This window comes from Balaenoptera musculus, chromosome 2, assembly GCF_009873245.2.
Source record: "Balaenoptera musculus isolate JJ_BM4_2016_0621 chromosome 2, mBalMus1.pri.v3, whole genome shotgun sequence".
Taxonomy (NCBI): domain Eukaryota; kingdom Metazoa; phylum Chordata; class Mammalia; order Artiodactyla; family Balaenopteridae; genus Balaenoptera; species Balaenoptera musculus.
The window spans coordinates 138519082-138531483 of NC_045786.1; the positions used below are offsets into that span (position 1 = coordinate 138519082).

At 39.6% G+C, this 12402-nt stretch overlaps 1 protein-coding gene across 7 annotated transcripts in view; it reads left to right on the top strand.

The window, feature by feature from the left end:
* Positions 1–12402, top strand: part of SYNE2 (spectrin repeat containing nuclear envelope protein 2) — a 313385-nt gene that overhangs the window by 183641 nt on the left and 117342 nt on the right. For all 7 annotated transcript variants that reach the window (XM_036839615.1, XM_036839636.1, XM_036839653.1 and 4 more), the window contains 5 exons: positions 750–918; positions 3587–3742; positions 6117–6257; positions 8337–8519; positions 9281–9418. In XM_036839615.1, the coding sequence (XP_036695510.1) occupies positions 750–918; positions 3587–3742; positions 6117–6257; positions 8337–8519; positions 9281–9418 (787 nt within the window). The remainder of the gene's footprint in view (positions 1–749; positions 919–3586; positions 3743–6116; positions 6258–8336; positions 8520–9280; positions 9419–12402) is intronic.

Consider the following 12402-nt stretch of genomic DNA (forward strand, 5'->3'; position numbering starts at 1 on the left):
CAAGTCCCTAATATAGAACCTTTAAATTATATGTAATTTATTTTACTTTTATAAAAACACTGTAATGAATATTCTTATGCTAGAATCTCTTTGTGCATCTGTGATTACTTCATTGAGAAAGATGCCAAGAAGTATGATCATCAGGTCAAAGGATATATCTATAGTATCTTTATAGCTAGAAATACTTACCAGATAGCTCTCAGGAAAGACTTTACCCACTTAAACTCCTCCAATAATATGATGGCTGCATCCACAGTAAATGGGGTCAGCTTGGATAGAAAGGCTAATTCCATCATCTATGACTCCAAGGGCCCATGCATGACTTCATTCACACCTCTGAGTCACGTTCAATTGAACTCAAGGATTACAAGGAAAAAAATATGGCAATTGGAATGTAAAGTGTGAAAAGAAGATATTTTGGGATGAAAGTTTTAGAGAGGTTTTTTTTTTTCTCTTTTTTTAAATTAATTTTTATTGGAGTATAGTTGCTTTACAGTGTTGTGTTAGTTTCTGCTGTACAGCAAAGTGAATCAGTTATACGTATACATATATCCCCTCTTTTTTGATGGAGTGATAGAATTTGATGTATGTTTGTATATATAGTATATAAACCATTGAAAACTGGTACTTTTCTCTCAGGAAAAAAAATCTTTTGTGAGCTATGCAGACATTATATTAATTGTTGAAGTAAAACTATTACACAGAAAAGCGGGATAGAGGAACAATTTTATTCTGATGCTCTATTTTAGGCTTTTCCAGAAGGCTCAAAAAAATAAGGAATTGATGCAGAATGAAATCCAAGAAAGACATGCCTTTACAAAAGAAATAATTACTTTGAAGAATTCATTTCAGCAGACTACAACCTTTTTCCAAAATATAGAATTACAAGACCACCCAGAAAAGGCAGAACAGCTTGAGGTAAGTGAGGAATGAACTAGCGAATGTGGCTGATACAGGTCCGAAATCTTGAGTTCAAAGTTCTTGGAGCAGAGGTAACCCTGTGGCTAGTGTAGAGGGAATCTAGAAGAAGAAGAAAATGTGGGCAAAGGCCCTGTGGCATGGTGTGGGCGGAGCCACAGGAGATCAATATGGCTGGAGTACAGAGAGCAGAGTTGGGACCAGGTCAGGAGGTAGGCCAGCAACCCTTTTCCAACCACATTTCAAGTGTGTTTGGTGTACAGGGGTCTCAGACCACTCTTGAGTAGTATGTAGGACTGCTCACTTTATAGGATATAGTATCTAGTCTCTGAGAGGGGTAGAACTGTTTTTACTCACAGCACTTGCCACCAAATGTGTGGGGCCTTTTTTCCCCACACCAACCTACTCCCCAACTGGGACAGGTTTTTTTCCAGACACCAACTGGGACACCAATTCAATTCTGACACTAACTATAACGAGTTAGTATCGACCCCCAGGTTAAGGGCTCAGTCCCACAAGTCTGCCCCCACTTCAGATGCCACCCGTACTTCTTTTTTTTTTTTTCACATTTTGAGAAATGCTTTATTCAAAAAAATCATGTAAATGTTGTCTTCCATAACTTTAAAAAAATGTTCAAGCAGAAAAGAGTTAACTTTAAAAAGCTATCGCATAGAAAATGACACAATACAAATAACAGATTTTACTTTGATATGTAAATATAAACTAGAATAATCTTGATTACAGAGAGACAAAATCATATGCCTCCATAGCAGAAAATTCTTTGGTTAAAAATAGCCAAATGGCTTTTCCCTCATACTTTCCTTAAGACATGAAATCTATTTTTTAAGTATTTGGATTCCAAGTAAAGAACTTCACTTTTTTCTCTTTAAATAGAAACACCACCCGTACTTCTGACCGACAGGCTATAAAGCAGCAGCTCCCAGGACCCCATCCTCAGGTTTATAAATTTGCTAGAATGGCTCAGAAAACTAGGAAGGCATTTTACTTACTATTACTGGTTTATTATAAAGGATACAACTCAGAAACAGCCAAGTGGAAGACATGTAAGGGGGAAGGATGTGGCACTTCCATGCTCTCTCTGGGTGCGCCACTCTCCCAGCACCTTGACGTGTCCATCAATCCAGAGCTCTCCAAACCTTGTTTAAGGGTTTTTATGGAGGTTCCATTAATAGGCGTGATTGATTAAGTCATTGACAGTTGGTTATTAACTCAACCTCCAGCCCTTCTCCCCTCTGGAGGTCTGGAAGTGCGGTTGAAAAGTTCTAGCCCTCTAATCACACAGTTGGTTCCTCTGGCACCAGCCCCATCCTGAAGCTGTCACCCCCCAGCCCCACCACCAAGAATCTTCTCATTACCATAAACTCAGGTATGGTTGGAAAAGACTTGTTATAAATAACAAAAGACACTCCTTTCACCTCTATGCAGGAAATTCCAAGGGTGTTAGAAGCTGTGCCAGGAACCAGGGATGAAGGCTAAATGTATTTATTATATCACACTATCTATGCATAGGCTAAGGGTCATTTTCCGAACAATCTCTTCTCATTCCACTAGGTGGTAACAGGCAAAAATGACATTTGGAAGTTTGTTCAAAAGTTGCATGCTGTTATTCACCAGAGCTTTTGGTATCAATGTTGCAAAAGGAAACTTACTCTCCCTCACAGAGGCAGTCTTCTTGGGGAAGCCATCTGAGTGTAGCTCTGAATGAAGACCTGTACTCCTGGCTAGGTCTAGATAAACGAGGAGCAGTCTGTACCTCAAACCCTACCTTTCTCTGAATGGCACACTATTCTTTAACTTTTCCTCTAGACTTGTTCTCTGCTGAGGGCTAAGAAAAGGAAAGCAGTGACACATCGCGGAGTCATTCAAAATTGTAATCATTCTTCAGTGTGGTGACTCAATCCATTAACACAGATAATGCTACTGAACAGCTACTGTAAAAACAAAAGAAAACCCAAAAAGCCACAGTAAAGTCAAGAAGTATTTTTCCACTTGATCTTTGGGAAACTTTCCCAAACAAATGAGTTTCTCCTTTATAATTAGTGCAAGAGTACGTAGATCAGATTCTGTTTCTAGGCCACGACCAATAGACTATTTGTTCAGGTTTCTTTTATCTCCTAAAAACCCACATTCTTTGCAAGGAACTGGAACCCTCCCTTTTGAAAGAAGTTGAGCTGTGCTGGGCTGTCTAATTACATGAAAGCAGACACTTCTGCTTCAAGCACAGGGCTTTTAGTGGCCTTGAATCATTGTGATGATAATGTAGGAAGAAGCAGAAATGGCAACAAGTTAATAATAAAATAAAACTTCTTTGAAACTTTTTGCTGCTTACAGCTTTTTAGATCGAGACTGCTACTGAGATATAACTAAATCCTAGAGGTACTTTAGAAGCAGGAGATGTTGTAATGTCTTTTCAGGACAATGGTTTGACACTATGGAGAGATATCAAGTTTAATTCTTACAAATTAGAAAGCATCATCTGACCAAACTGAGTATCTCTCATGCTTAATCAGCTTGTATCAATAGTGAGGTTTTGTCATGCAAAGTTTGCTCATTTAAATCATAAGGATGTGCTGGAAAGCTGCTTTCATTTTTAGAGTTAAACTTTTTCTCTGTCCTGTGAGCATTTGAAACTCTCTTGATTTTTTAGGAGCTTCAAAGCATTCTTAAGAAAGGGAAGCTAACTTTTGAGAATATTATGGAAAAACTGCGAATCAAGTATTCTGAAATGTACACCATAGTCCCTGCAGAGATTGAATCCCAGGTGGAAGAATGCAGAAAAGCTTTAGAAGACGTAGATGAGAAGGTAATAATAATGTTTGTATTCGTATTATTATTTATGGAGGTGAATGAATATAAAGAAGAACATATCATTTAGTATCACATTTTCATTTGCCCTGATTTCAGCTATGTCTGTTTTTATAGAGTTTAGTTGAATGATAATTTTGTGTATTGATACTGAGACGGAGTTGCTCTAAGTAAGTGACACAGGTAACAGAATTAGTCTATTAATTTTTAGTTGTCAAGATGCTTAGTTTTTCTTCTCTTGCATTTAAAAACAGAGTTATATATTGGCTTTTACTTGACTTTTTTTTTCTCCGGAAAATCACTTTAAAATTTTGGTCATGAATAATACTTCGCTTTTAACATTTTGAAATTGCAACCAAGAACAATAAGAACACACATTTCATAACTTACTAGGAATAGCACTTAACACACAGTGTCTTTCTAATGATGATGGTAACATAATTCTCACAAAGCATACCCAGGCAAATCTTTATACCTGAAAGTCCAGGTTGGAAGAAAGAATGGGAAATGGTTCATAGTACTTGGAGACATAGGAGTTTAGCAAGACAATTTTATTGCATTATTTAAAGGCTGCCCAAATCCAACAGAACAAAATTCTGTTTGGTCCAGAAGAATACAGAAGGATTTTTGTATTGCTTTGTGAAGCCTAAAATACCTATAATTTAGTAAATAAAACAGGTTTTAATTGCACACAAAAAATCAGGTTCAAACTTGCGACAGATTTCTTTGGAAAATCTAACCCGTGTAAAAAACATGTAAACTCCTAATATATATTATAACAAATCTTGTTGATTTGACATACAAGATAATCTATTGTAAGGAACTTCCTCAAGAATCATGCACTATTGATTTTATTTTAAGAGAATACTAAATGTTTTGAGAGAAACTCAATTGGTTCTCCTGACTACTTCATGTGAAAATCCCTAACAAAGTGAGTTAATAATCAAAATCTACCTTTTAAATTTAGGGTTGAAAATTTCAGCAGTGACTTTGATATCTGTGTATATTTGTAACCAATAAAAACTTACTTTTATTGCGTGATGTGACTGTAGGATCCAGGCAACAGACACAATACCATCCTGTGCAATTCAGATGGCTGCATACTTTACCTAAATCATGATCTCTACTAATATACAAAAATGATAGGCATTTCTGCCAGAAGAGTAACTGCCCAAAATATCAGAAAGCTTCATTTTGTGGTAATTTGTTACGTAGCAATAAAAAGCTAATACAGTAATTAAAAAAAAAAAAAAAAACTAATACAGGATTAGTTTTTTTTCTAAAAAATCTTGACTGTGGTATGGTCTGTGGAGTAAAAACATTATATAAAAGTATCAACAACCTGATGCTGTGAAAAGAGCCTGGGGCCTTGGCGTCTGGTGGCTCGGGCTTCTTGGGATGAGTTCACCCACTATCTTGATGTATGACTTTAAGCAAGTCATACATGATGTATGACTTTAGCCTGTGTTTCAGTTTCTGTATCTGTAAAGTATCTGCATTGGAAGGTTTAGTCCCAGTGGTTGTAAAGATATAGTGGTTTTAAAAAAGTTAATTAAAAGGATAATACAAAAGCATTAAGTATTTTTTGGTTATTCAGTGGCTGTTTGGAGAAAACCTTATCAACATAGCTTAAAAAAATAAGAACATGAACTAATCAGGCATTTGAAACATGGTACATTCAACATTCATTTATTATCTTTCCTAGCACAAGTTATTTTCTTCGGAAAATCATTCTGATAAAAAAATTACACTGTTCAGCAGCTAGATTTCTAATTGCTGGGAAAACATACACTAGAAACATTCACACAGAGAAAAACTAAGATTTTCTGCTGCAAGAAATAGCCAGTTTTAGAAGGTTATTTCAGCCAAATGAATATTAAGATGGGAATTATATCTTTTACGTCAAATTGAGAATGTTTGTTTTTATTGAAAACAAATCTGTGCAGAGGATTCTCTCATAAAACATAGAAACTGTATAATAAATAATTTTTCTCCCAGGAATTCTTTAATATCATTTGCTCCCTTGGGGTATGTTTCAGACAGTCCCCTCAGTAGTTTTGCCCAACACAGCACGTATCTGTAGTACATACTGTGGATTACATTGAACAGATTTCTGTTGGTCAGTTTTCTTTTCTTTTTTTTTTTTTTTCGGTTGGATTTGAACAGTCAGGTCAGCACAGCTGCCTTTTCCTAGTCTACTAATCTACCCTCTCATTAACGCATTAGTCAGTATGGTTTGGAATATTCCCCCTAGCCCTTAAAAGATTTGTACAAGTAAAATCTCAAAACACTGTGACTACCCCTTTTATCATTTGAACCTCTGAATAGAGTGCGGAAAACATCTCCATTGTGTCTTTCTCCCTTTGAAACAGATCAGCAATGAAGTCTTGAAAAGCTCACCATCATATTCAATGAGTCGAAAAATAGATGAAATTAACAACGGGCTTCGGAATGTTGAAAAGATGTTGCAGCAGAAAAGCAAAAATATTGAGAAAGCTCAAGAAATTCAAAAGGTAACATGCTCCCTTAACTTCCTTCAGCATTTGGTATGTTCCCTGTCATCAGTCATCACAGGGATCCTAACCCTGATTTACGGGGCCCTCCTCACTGAGTGTGTCCTCACCTGCAGAGGCTTGGTGGAGAAGGTTGCATTTAAGAATTGTTCTCAGTTTTTCCATGGTGGGAATATGCCCAAACTCCTGAGAGCCTATGATTGGGGACCAGCCTTTTCACTAGGGAAGGAAAGTAAGGATCTTGTCTTGGGAAGACTGATATATAAAAACATTTCAGTAAGATATGAATGGTATTAACAGCTTTTCTTTAGACTGCCAGGGGGAAACAGAGGAAAGTAGAAATTCCAAATTTATTTCCCTTGTAAAATGTCTTAGGTGGAACGGTACATAAACATAATATTCTACCTCTTAACTTCCAAGTAAACTCCTGCGTGTGGAAAACATTCTTATTCTACTTTATATTTTAAGGAAATATTCTAATATGAATGGAGACTTTTAAAAATAGGGCTAAGAGAATAGATCTTAAAAGTTCTCATCACAGGGAAAAAAAATTTTGTAACTGTGTATGGTGAAGGATTGTTAACTAGACTTATTGTGGTGATCATTTTACGGTAGAAACAAATATTGAACAATTGTGGGACTTCCCTGGTGGTGCAGTGGTTAAGAATCCACCTGCCAATGCAGGGGCCACGGGTTCAAGCCCTGGTCCGGGAAGATCCCACATGCCGTGGAGCAACTAAGCCCATAGCTACAACTACTGAGCCTGCGCTCTAGAGCCCGCAAGCCACAACTACTGAGCACACACGCCACAACTACTGAAGCCCGCGTGCCTGGAGCCCATGCTCCGCAACGGGGGAAGCCACCACAATGAGAAGCCCATGCACCACAAGGAATCGTGGCCCCCACTCACTGCAACTAGAGAGAGCCTGTGCGCAGCAATGAAGACCCAACACAGCCAAAAATAAATAAATAAATTTATTTAAAAAAAAAATTGTGTTGTACACCTGAAACTAATAAAATGTTATATGTCAGTTATACCTCAATTTTTAAAGAAGTTATCCTCAGAGAAGTCTCACTTATCACCCCCTTTCCCTCTGTTCCCTTCCTCCCTGCAGTTAAATCTCTCCTTTGGTTTCTGATTTAACTCGACTGTGTTTCTTTTGGTAAAAATAAAGAAATAATTCTAAATATTAAAAGAAATAATTGTACCTATTGTATGTGTCCTTCTTTCATAGAGGAAGACATTACACTGTGTATACTCTCTTAAAATAAGGTGAACAAGATTTGCTCACAAACAATCATACCTGCCTTTGACTTTGCAGTCCCCTCTAAACCAAACAAATGTGATGTCAAAGGATTAAAAAGATTAAATTAAATTGAAAAATAAAAATAGGTCAGACTATGGCTCGCCATTGGACAAAATCTTGGGCTCTCAATAAGCACTTTAACTAGTCAGATTTTCCCATTTCTAGAAATTATGTTCTTACACAGATATTAAGTAATAATTGAATGTTGCCTTTGAGATTTCCTCTGCCCAGACAAGTGCAGGTTTGAATCCAGCCTATTGGTTTCTTGAGCTAAAAGCAGTTGCTACTAATACATGTGGCTAGAATTTTCTGCCAGTGCATTAGTCTGAGTCAGAGCAGATATTTTCTTTTTATCAGTTTTATTTTTGCATTTAATAAGAATTGTCTTCTAGATTAAGTAGATATATATACTGGTCTAAATAGGTTAGGTATTTACCCAAGCCCTTTTAAACATAATGTTACCTCATAACTCTTGAAAGATTAGGGTTACGTTGACCTTGTTTGGTGTCATTCATCTCTGGAAATGTCCAGGACTTTCTGCTCCCTTACATCTAATTTGTACTGAAATGAATACAGTAAGAGTTAAGAGACCTCAGAAAAAGTGTTTTTCAGTTCAGGTCACAAGTGGTTTCTGGGCATAAGTGAAAAACTTTGCCTGGGATGTTGTCTCTGTCATGTCGTTTTGGTAGCATTTACAAGTACAGATAGTGTGTGAAAACTTAGAAGTCAACACATCTTCAATCCAAATGGACTTAACGCTTTTCTTTCCCAGACGATGTGGGATGAACTGGATCTCTGGCACTCCAAGCTAAATGAGCTGGATTCTGAAGTTCAGGACATTGTTGAACAGGACCCAGGACAAGCTCAAGAATGGATGGATAACTTGATGATTCCTTTCCAGCAGTATCAGCAAGTATCACAGAGGGCAGAATATAGAACCTCACAGTTAAACAAGGTATGGCTGTAACACGCGATAGCTACACGGAGCATGTGGTAGTAGTGAGATGGGTTTAAAACAAAACAAAAATACGTATTCAGAGGAAACCAGTTTCCCTTGAATTGCCAGTTTTAGGACCTGAAGCTAGAGCTACACCATAGGTTCAAGTGGGCATCGAGGGGCACTGCTGGCACAGGCAGAAGCAAGAATCCAAAAGTCAGACCACGGTAGGAGTCCGGGTAAGAACTGGGCTTCTCAACAGGTAAGGGAATTTCAGGCAGGCGATCTCAAGAGTCCCAGCAGGGAGCCAGAGAAAGAACCTCATTTGGGAACAAGACACCCCTGCCCTCCCTTCCAAGTAGGGGGTCACGGTGGGTGAGTTGTGCATGTGATCTAGCAGCAGCAAGGCAGGAACCTACTCTCAGAGGGACTGGGATACTATAGGACAAGGCCCGGTACAGGAGGACAAAGTGTAAGTCCAGTTTTCAAAGTGGAGCGTAAAACGGGAACCAGACTAGTTGCAAAGCTAACTTGGAACCCTTGCTGAGGCCCATAGCGTTGGGGTAGAACTCCTTAAATCCTTCCCACCTGTGGTCAGGATCAGTTTTACAGGCTGAAGGATCAAAACCTGGAGGGGGTGGGCAAGTGGCCCAGCTGTGGGGTGTGGGGCCCTGCGAGGCCTGACACCACTGACTGACAGCCACCAGTTCTTCATTTAAGAATCCTTCAACTCAAAGAGGAGACATCAGACTGAGTTTGGTACTGCCTGTCTTTCACAGGCCACAATTAAGCTGGAGGAGTATCATGATCTTTTGAAGAGTACTGAGGCTTGGATAGAAAATGCCAGTCGTTTGCTGGCTGACCCTGCAGACTATGACTCTTCAAAGACGCTGAGTCACCACGCTAGCACCCTTCAGGTGAGTGTTCTTTCAGTGTTTCCTGGGTGTCATAGAATCTACATAATGATTAGTGGCTTAGCTGATTGTCACGATGCTTTTTTCCCCCCTTCTTTCCTGAAAAAACAACCTTATCTTCAAGCATGCCAGATGGCAGAAGGAAGCTTGGGAGAGTGGCAGGCTCTAGATAGGGATTTTGGAGACCAGGATCTAGTTCTTTCTGTCCTGATAACTAATTCATGACTTTGGGGATAATTTACTGTGTCCTCCATGGGCCACAGTTTCCCCGATCTCTGAAGTAAGACTGTTGCACTGAATGGTGGTGATGGTTTTGGTTGTAGAATTCCAAGATGGTTCCCAATAGTCCTGTTCCCTGGTGTACACGACCTATATAATCCCCTTCCCATGAGTGTGGGCAGGAATATGAGTATGTGATGAGATAGTCATTCCATTGATTAGGTTACATCGTATAGCTAAGGATATGGGATAGTCACTCCCATGAATACATGACTGATCATGGAGGTATAGTTGTAAGACTCCCTGGTAGCAGACTAGAGTGAGATTCTCCTGCTGGATTGAATAAGTAAGCTGCCATACTATGAGAGGGCCATGGAACCAAGACCCTAGGGTGGCCTCCAAAAGCTGAGAGACCCACAGTCAACAGCCAGCAAGAAAACTGGGATCTCAGTCCTACAACTAAATTCTACCAACAACCAGAATGAACTTGGAAGAAAAATCCACGCTCCAGATGGCACCTTGATTGCAGCCTTGTGACATCCTGAGCTGAGGACCCACCTAAGCCATGCCCGGACTCCTGAGCCATGGAAACTATGAGATAATAAGTTTGTTTTATTTTAAGCTGCTAAGTTTGTGGTAATTAGTTACACAGCATTAGAAAACTAATCTGTCGTTCCTTCCAGTTCTAGCATGCCGTGATTCCAAATTTCCTGTCCTTCCTGGTGCTCCACAGGTGCCCTGTGTCTCCATGCTAACCTACAAAGGCAAAACAAATGAAAGCCTTTTCCTACTCAGGGCCATGACTACAAGAGATCTTCCGGATGCCGAATGTTGGCTTAAATTTTATTGTGAGGACATATTTCCCTTCTCTCATATTATTCAGCCATGAGAAAGAATCTCTTAGGAAAAGGTTTATTGTATAACAATTTTTATTTATTTATTTATTCATTCATTTGCTTATTTATTTATTTTGGGGGCTGCGTTGGGTCTTTGTTGCTGCTTGCGGGCTTTCTCCAGTTGTAGCAAGCTGGAGCTACTCTTGGTTGCGGTGCACGGGCTTCTCATTGCGGTGGCTTCTCTTGTTGCGGAGCACAGGCTCTAGGCGCTCAGGCTTCAGTAGTTGCAGCACGCGGGCCCTAGAGTGCACAGGCTTCAGTAGCTGTGGCACGTGGGCTCAGTAGTTGCGGTGCGCGGGCTCTAGGGCGCGTGGGCTTCACTAGTTGTGGCACATGGGCTCAGTAGTTGTGGCACATGGGCTTAGTTGCTCCGCGGCATGTGAGATCTTCCCAGACCAGGGATCGAACCCACGTCCCCTGCATTGGCAGGCAGATTCTTAACCACTGCACCACCAGGGAAATCCCCTATAACAATTTTTAGAGTAATCAGACCTCAAAGCTGATCCAACTCTTTTTTTTCTATCTTTAAAGTAGCACAATGTGTCCCTAAGTAACAACTGACTTCATTCCTCCCCTGTGAGACTTCTTGGCACAGTTTTTTCCTGTGGTAACAGTTGTAAAGATACTGCATTTTCACCTACTTGTTTCTTTTCTTCCCCTTGCCTGTGATTCCTGCCCCCACATCTTGGGTTGACTTTCCACATCCCCAAAGCATGTCATCTTTTTATTTTAAATCACCTGTACTTTTCATCATTTTCAAGAAGTTTGCAGACAGAAGAGAGGAATGATGCTTTTTTTTCCTCAAATGCTTATTAGGAGTTTTTAAAAAACTGTACAAGAATGAACATATGCAAAAACAGCTGAAGTTTTACTGCCTTCTCTGACACAAATGTAAAAGTGTAAAAGTATCTCTCAAACTGTTCAGGACACCCTCCTTTGCTGACCTTTGTTTACATGGAACTGAGTAGAACTTAGGTTGTTAGCTGGAGGAAGTCAGGACGAGGGGATATGCAGGGTGATGTCCACAGAATGTATTCTAATAAATCCCCCAGTGGGAAATAAGTCATAAATAACTAGTCCCATGTGAATACCCCACTTTGTGCCTATTTTGAAAATAGTTGTCCTACTTTAGGGCACCCTTTACCATTTTTCTAACATTACCTGGTATTGATTTTTAAAATGACTCTTAAAGAAGTATCAAAACTCTCAACTAAGGTTTAAAAGTCTGTTTTAATCGCACTATAACCTTCCACCTCGATTGCATTTGTTAAATTAGGTTTTCATAACCTAAAGATGATTCCATGAAGTCTGCTGTTGTAATAAAGACTCACTGAAACATAAATTGTCATTGTAGAAAATAGGAAAACAACTTGTTCTTAATTTATTTATTTTTTATTTATTTATTTTTGGCTGTGTTGGGTGTATTTCTGCGCCTGGGCTTTCTCTAGTTGCGGTGAGTGGGGGCTACTCTTCGTTGCGGTGCGTGGGCTTCTCACTGGGGTGGCTTCTCTTGTTGTGGAGTACGGGCTCTAGGCGTGCGGGCTTCAGTAGTTGTGGCTCACGGGCTCGAGAGCGCAGGCTCAGTTGTTGTGGCGCACAGGCTTAGTTGCTCTGTGGCATGTGGGATCTTCCTGGACCAGGGACTGAACCCATGTCCCCTGCATTGGCAGGCGGATTCTTAACCACTGTGCCATCAGGGAAGTCCCAACAACTTGTTCTTTAAATCAACTTCATTAAGGTATAATTCACAGACAGTAAAAAACACCTAAGTGTACAGCTAGGTAAGTTTTGATGAACGTATCCAGTTGTGTAACCACTACCACCATCAATATATAAAGACCATTTCCATCACCCCAAAAAGTACCTATGTTC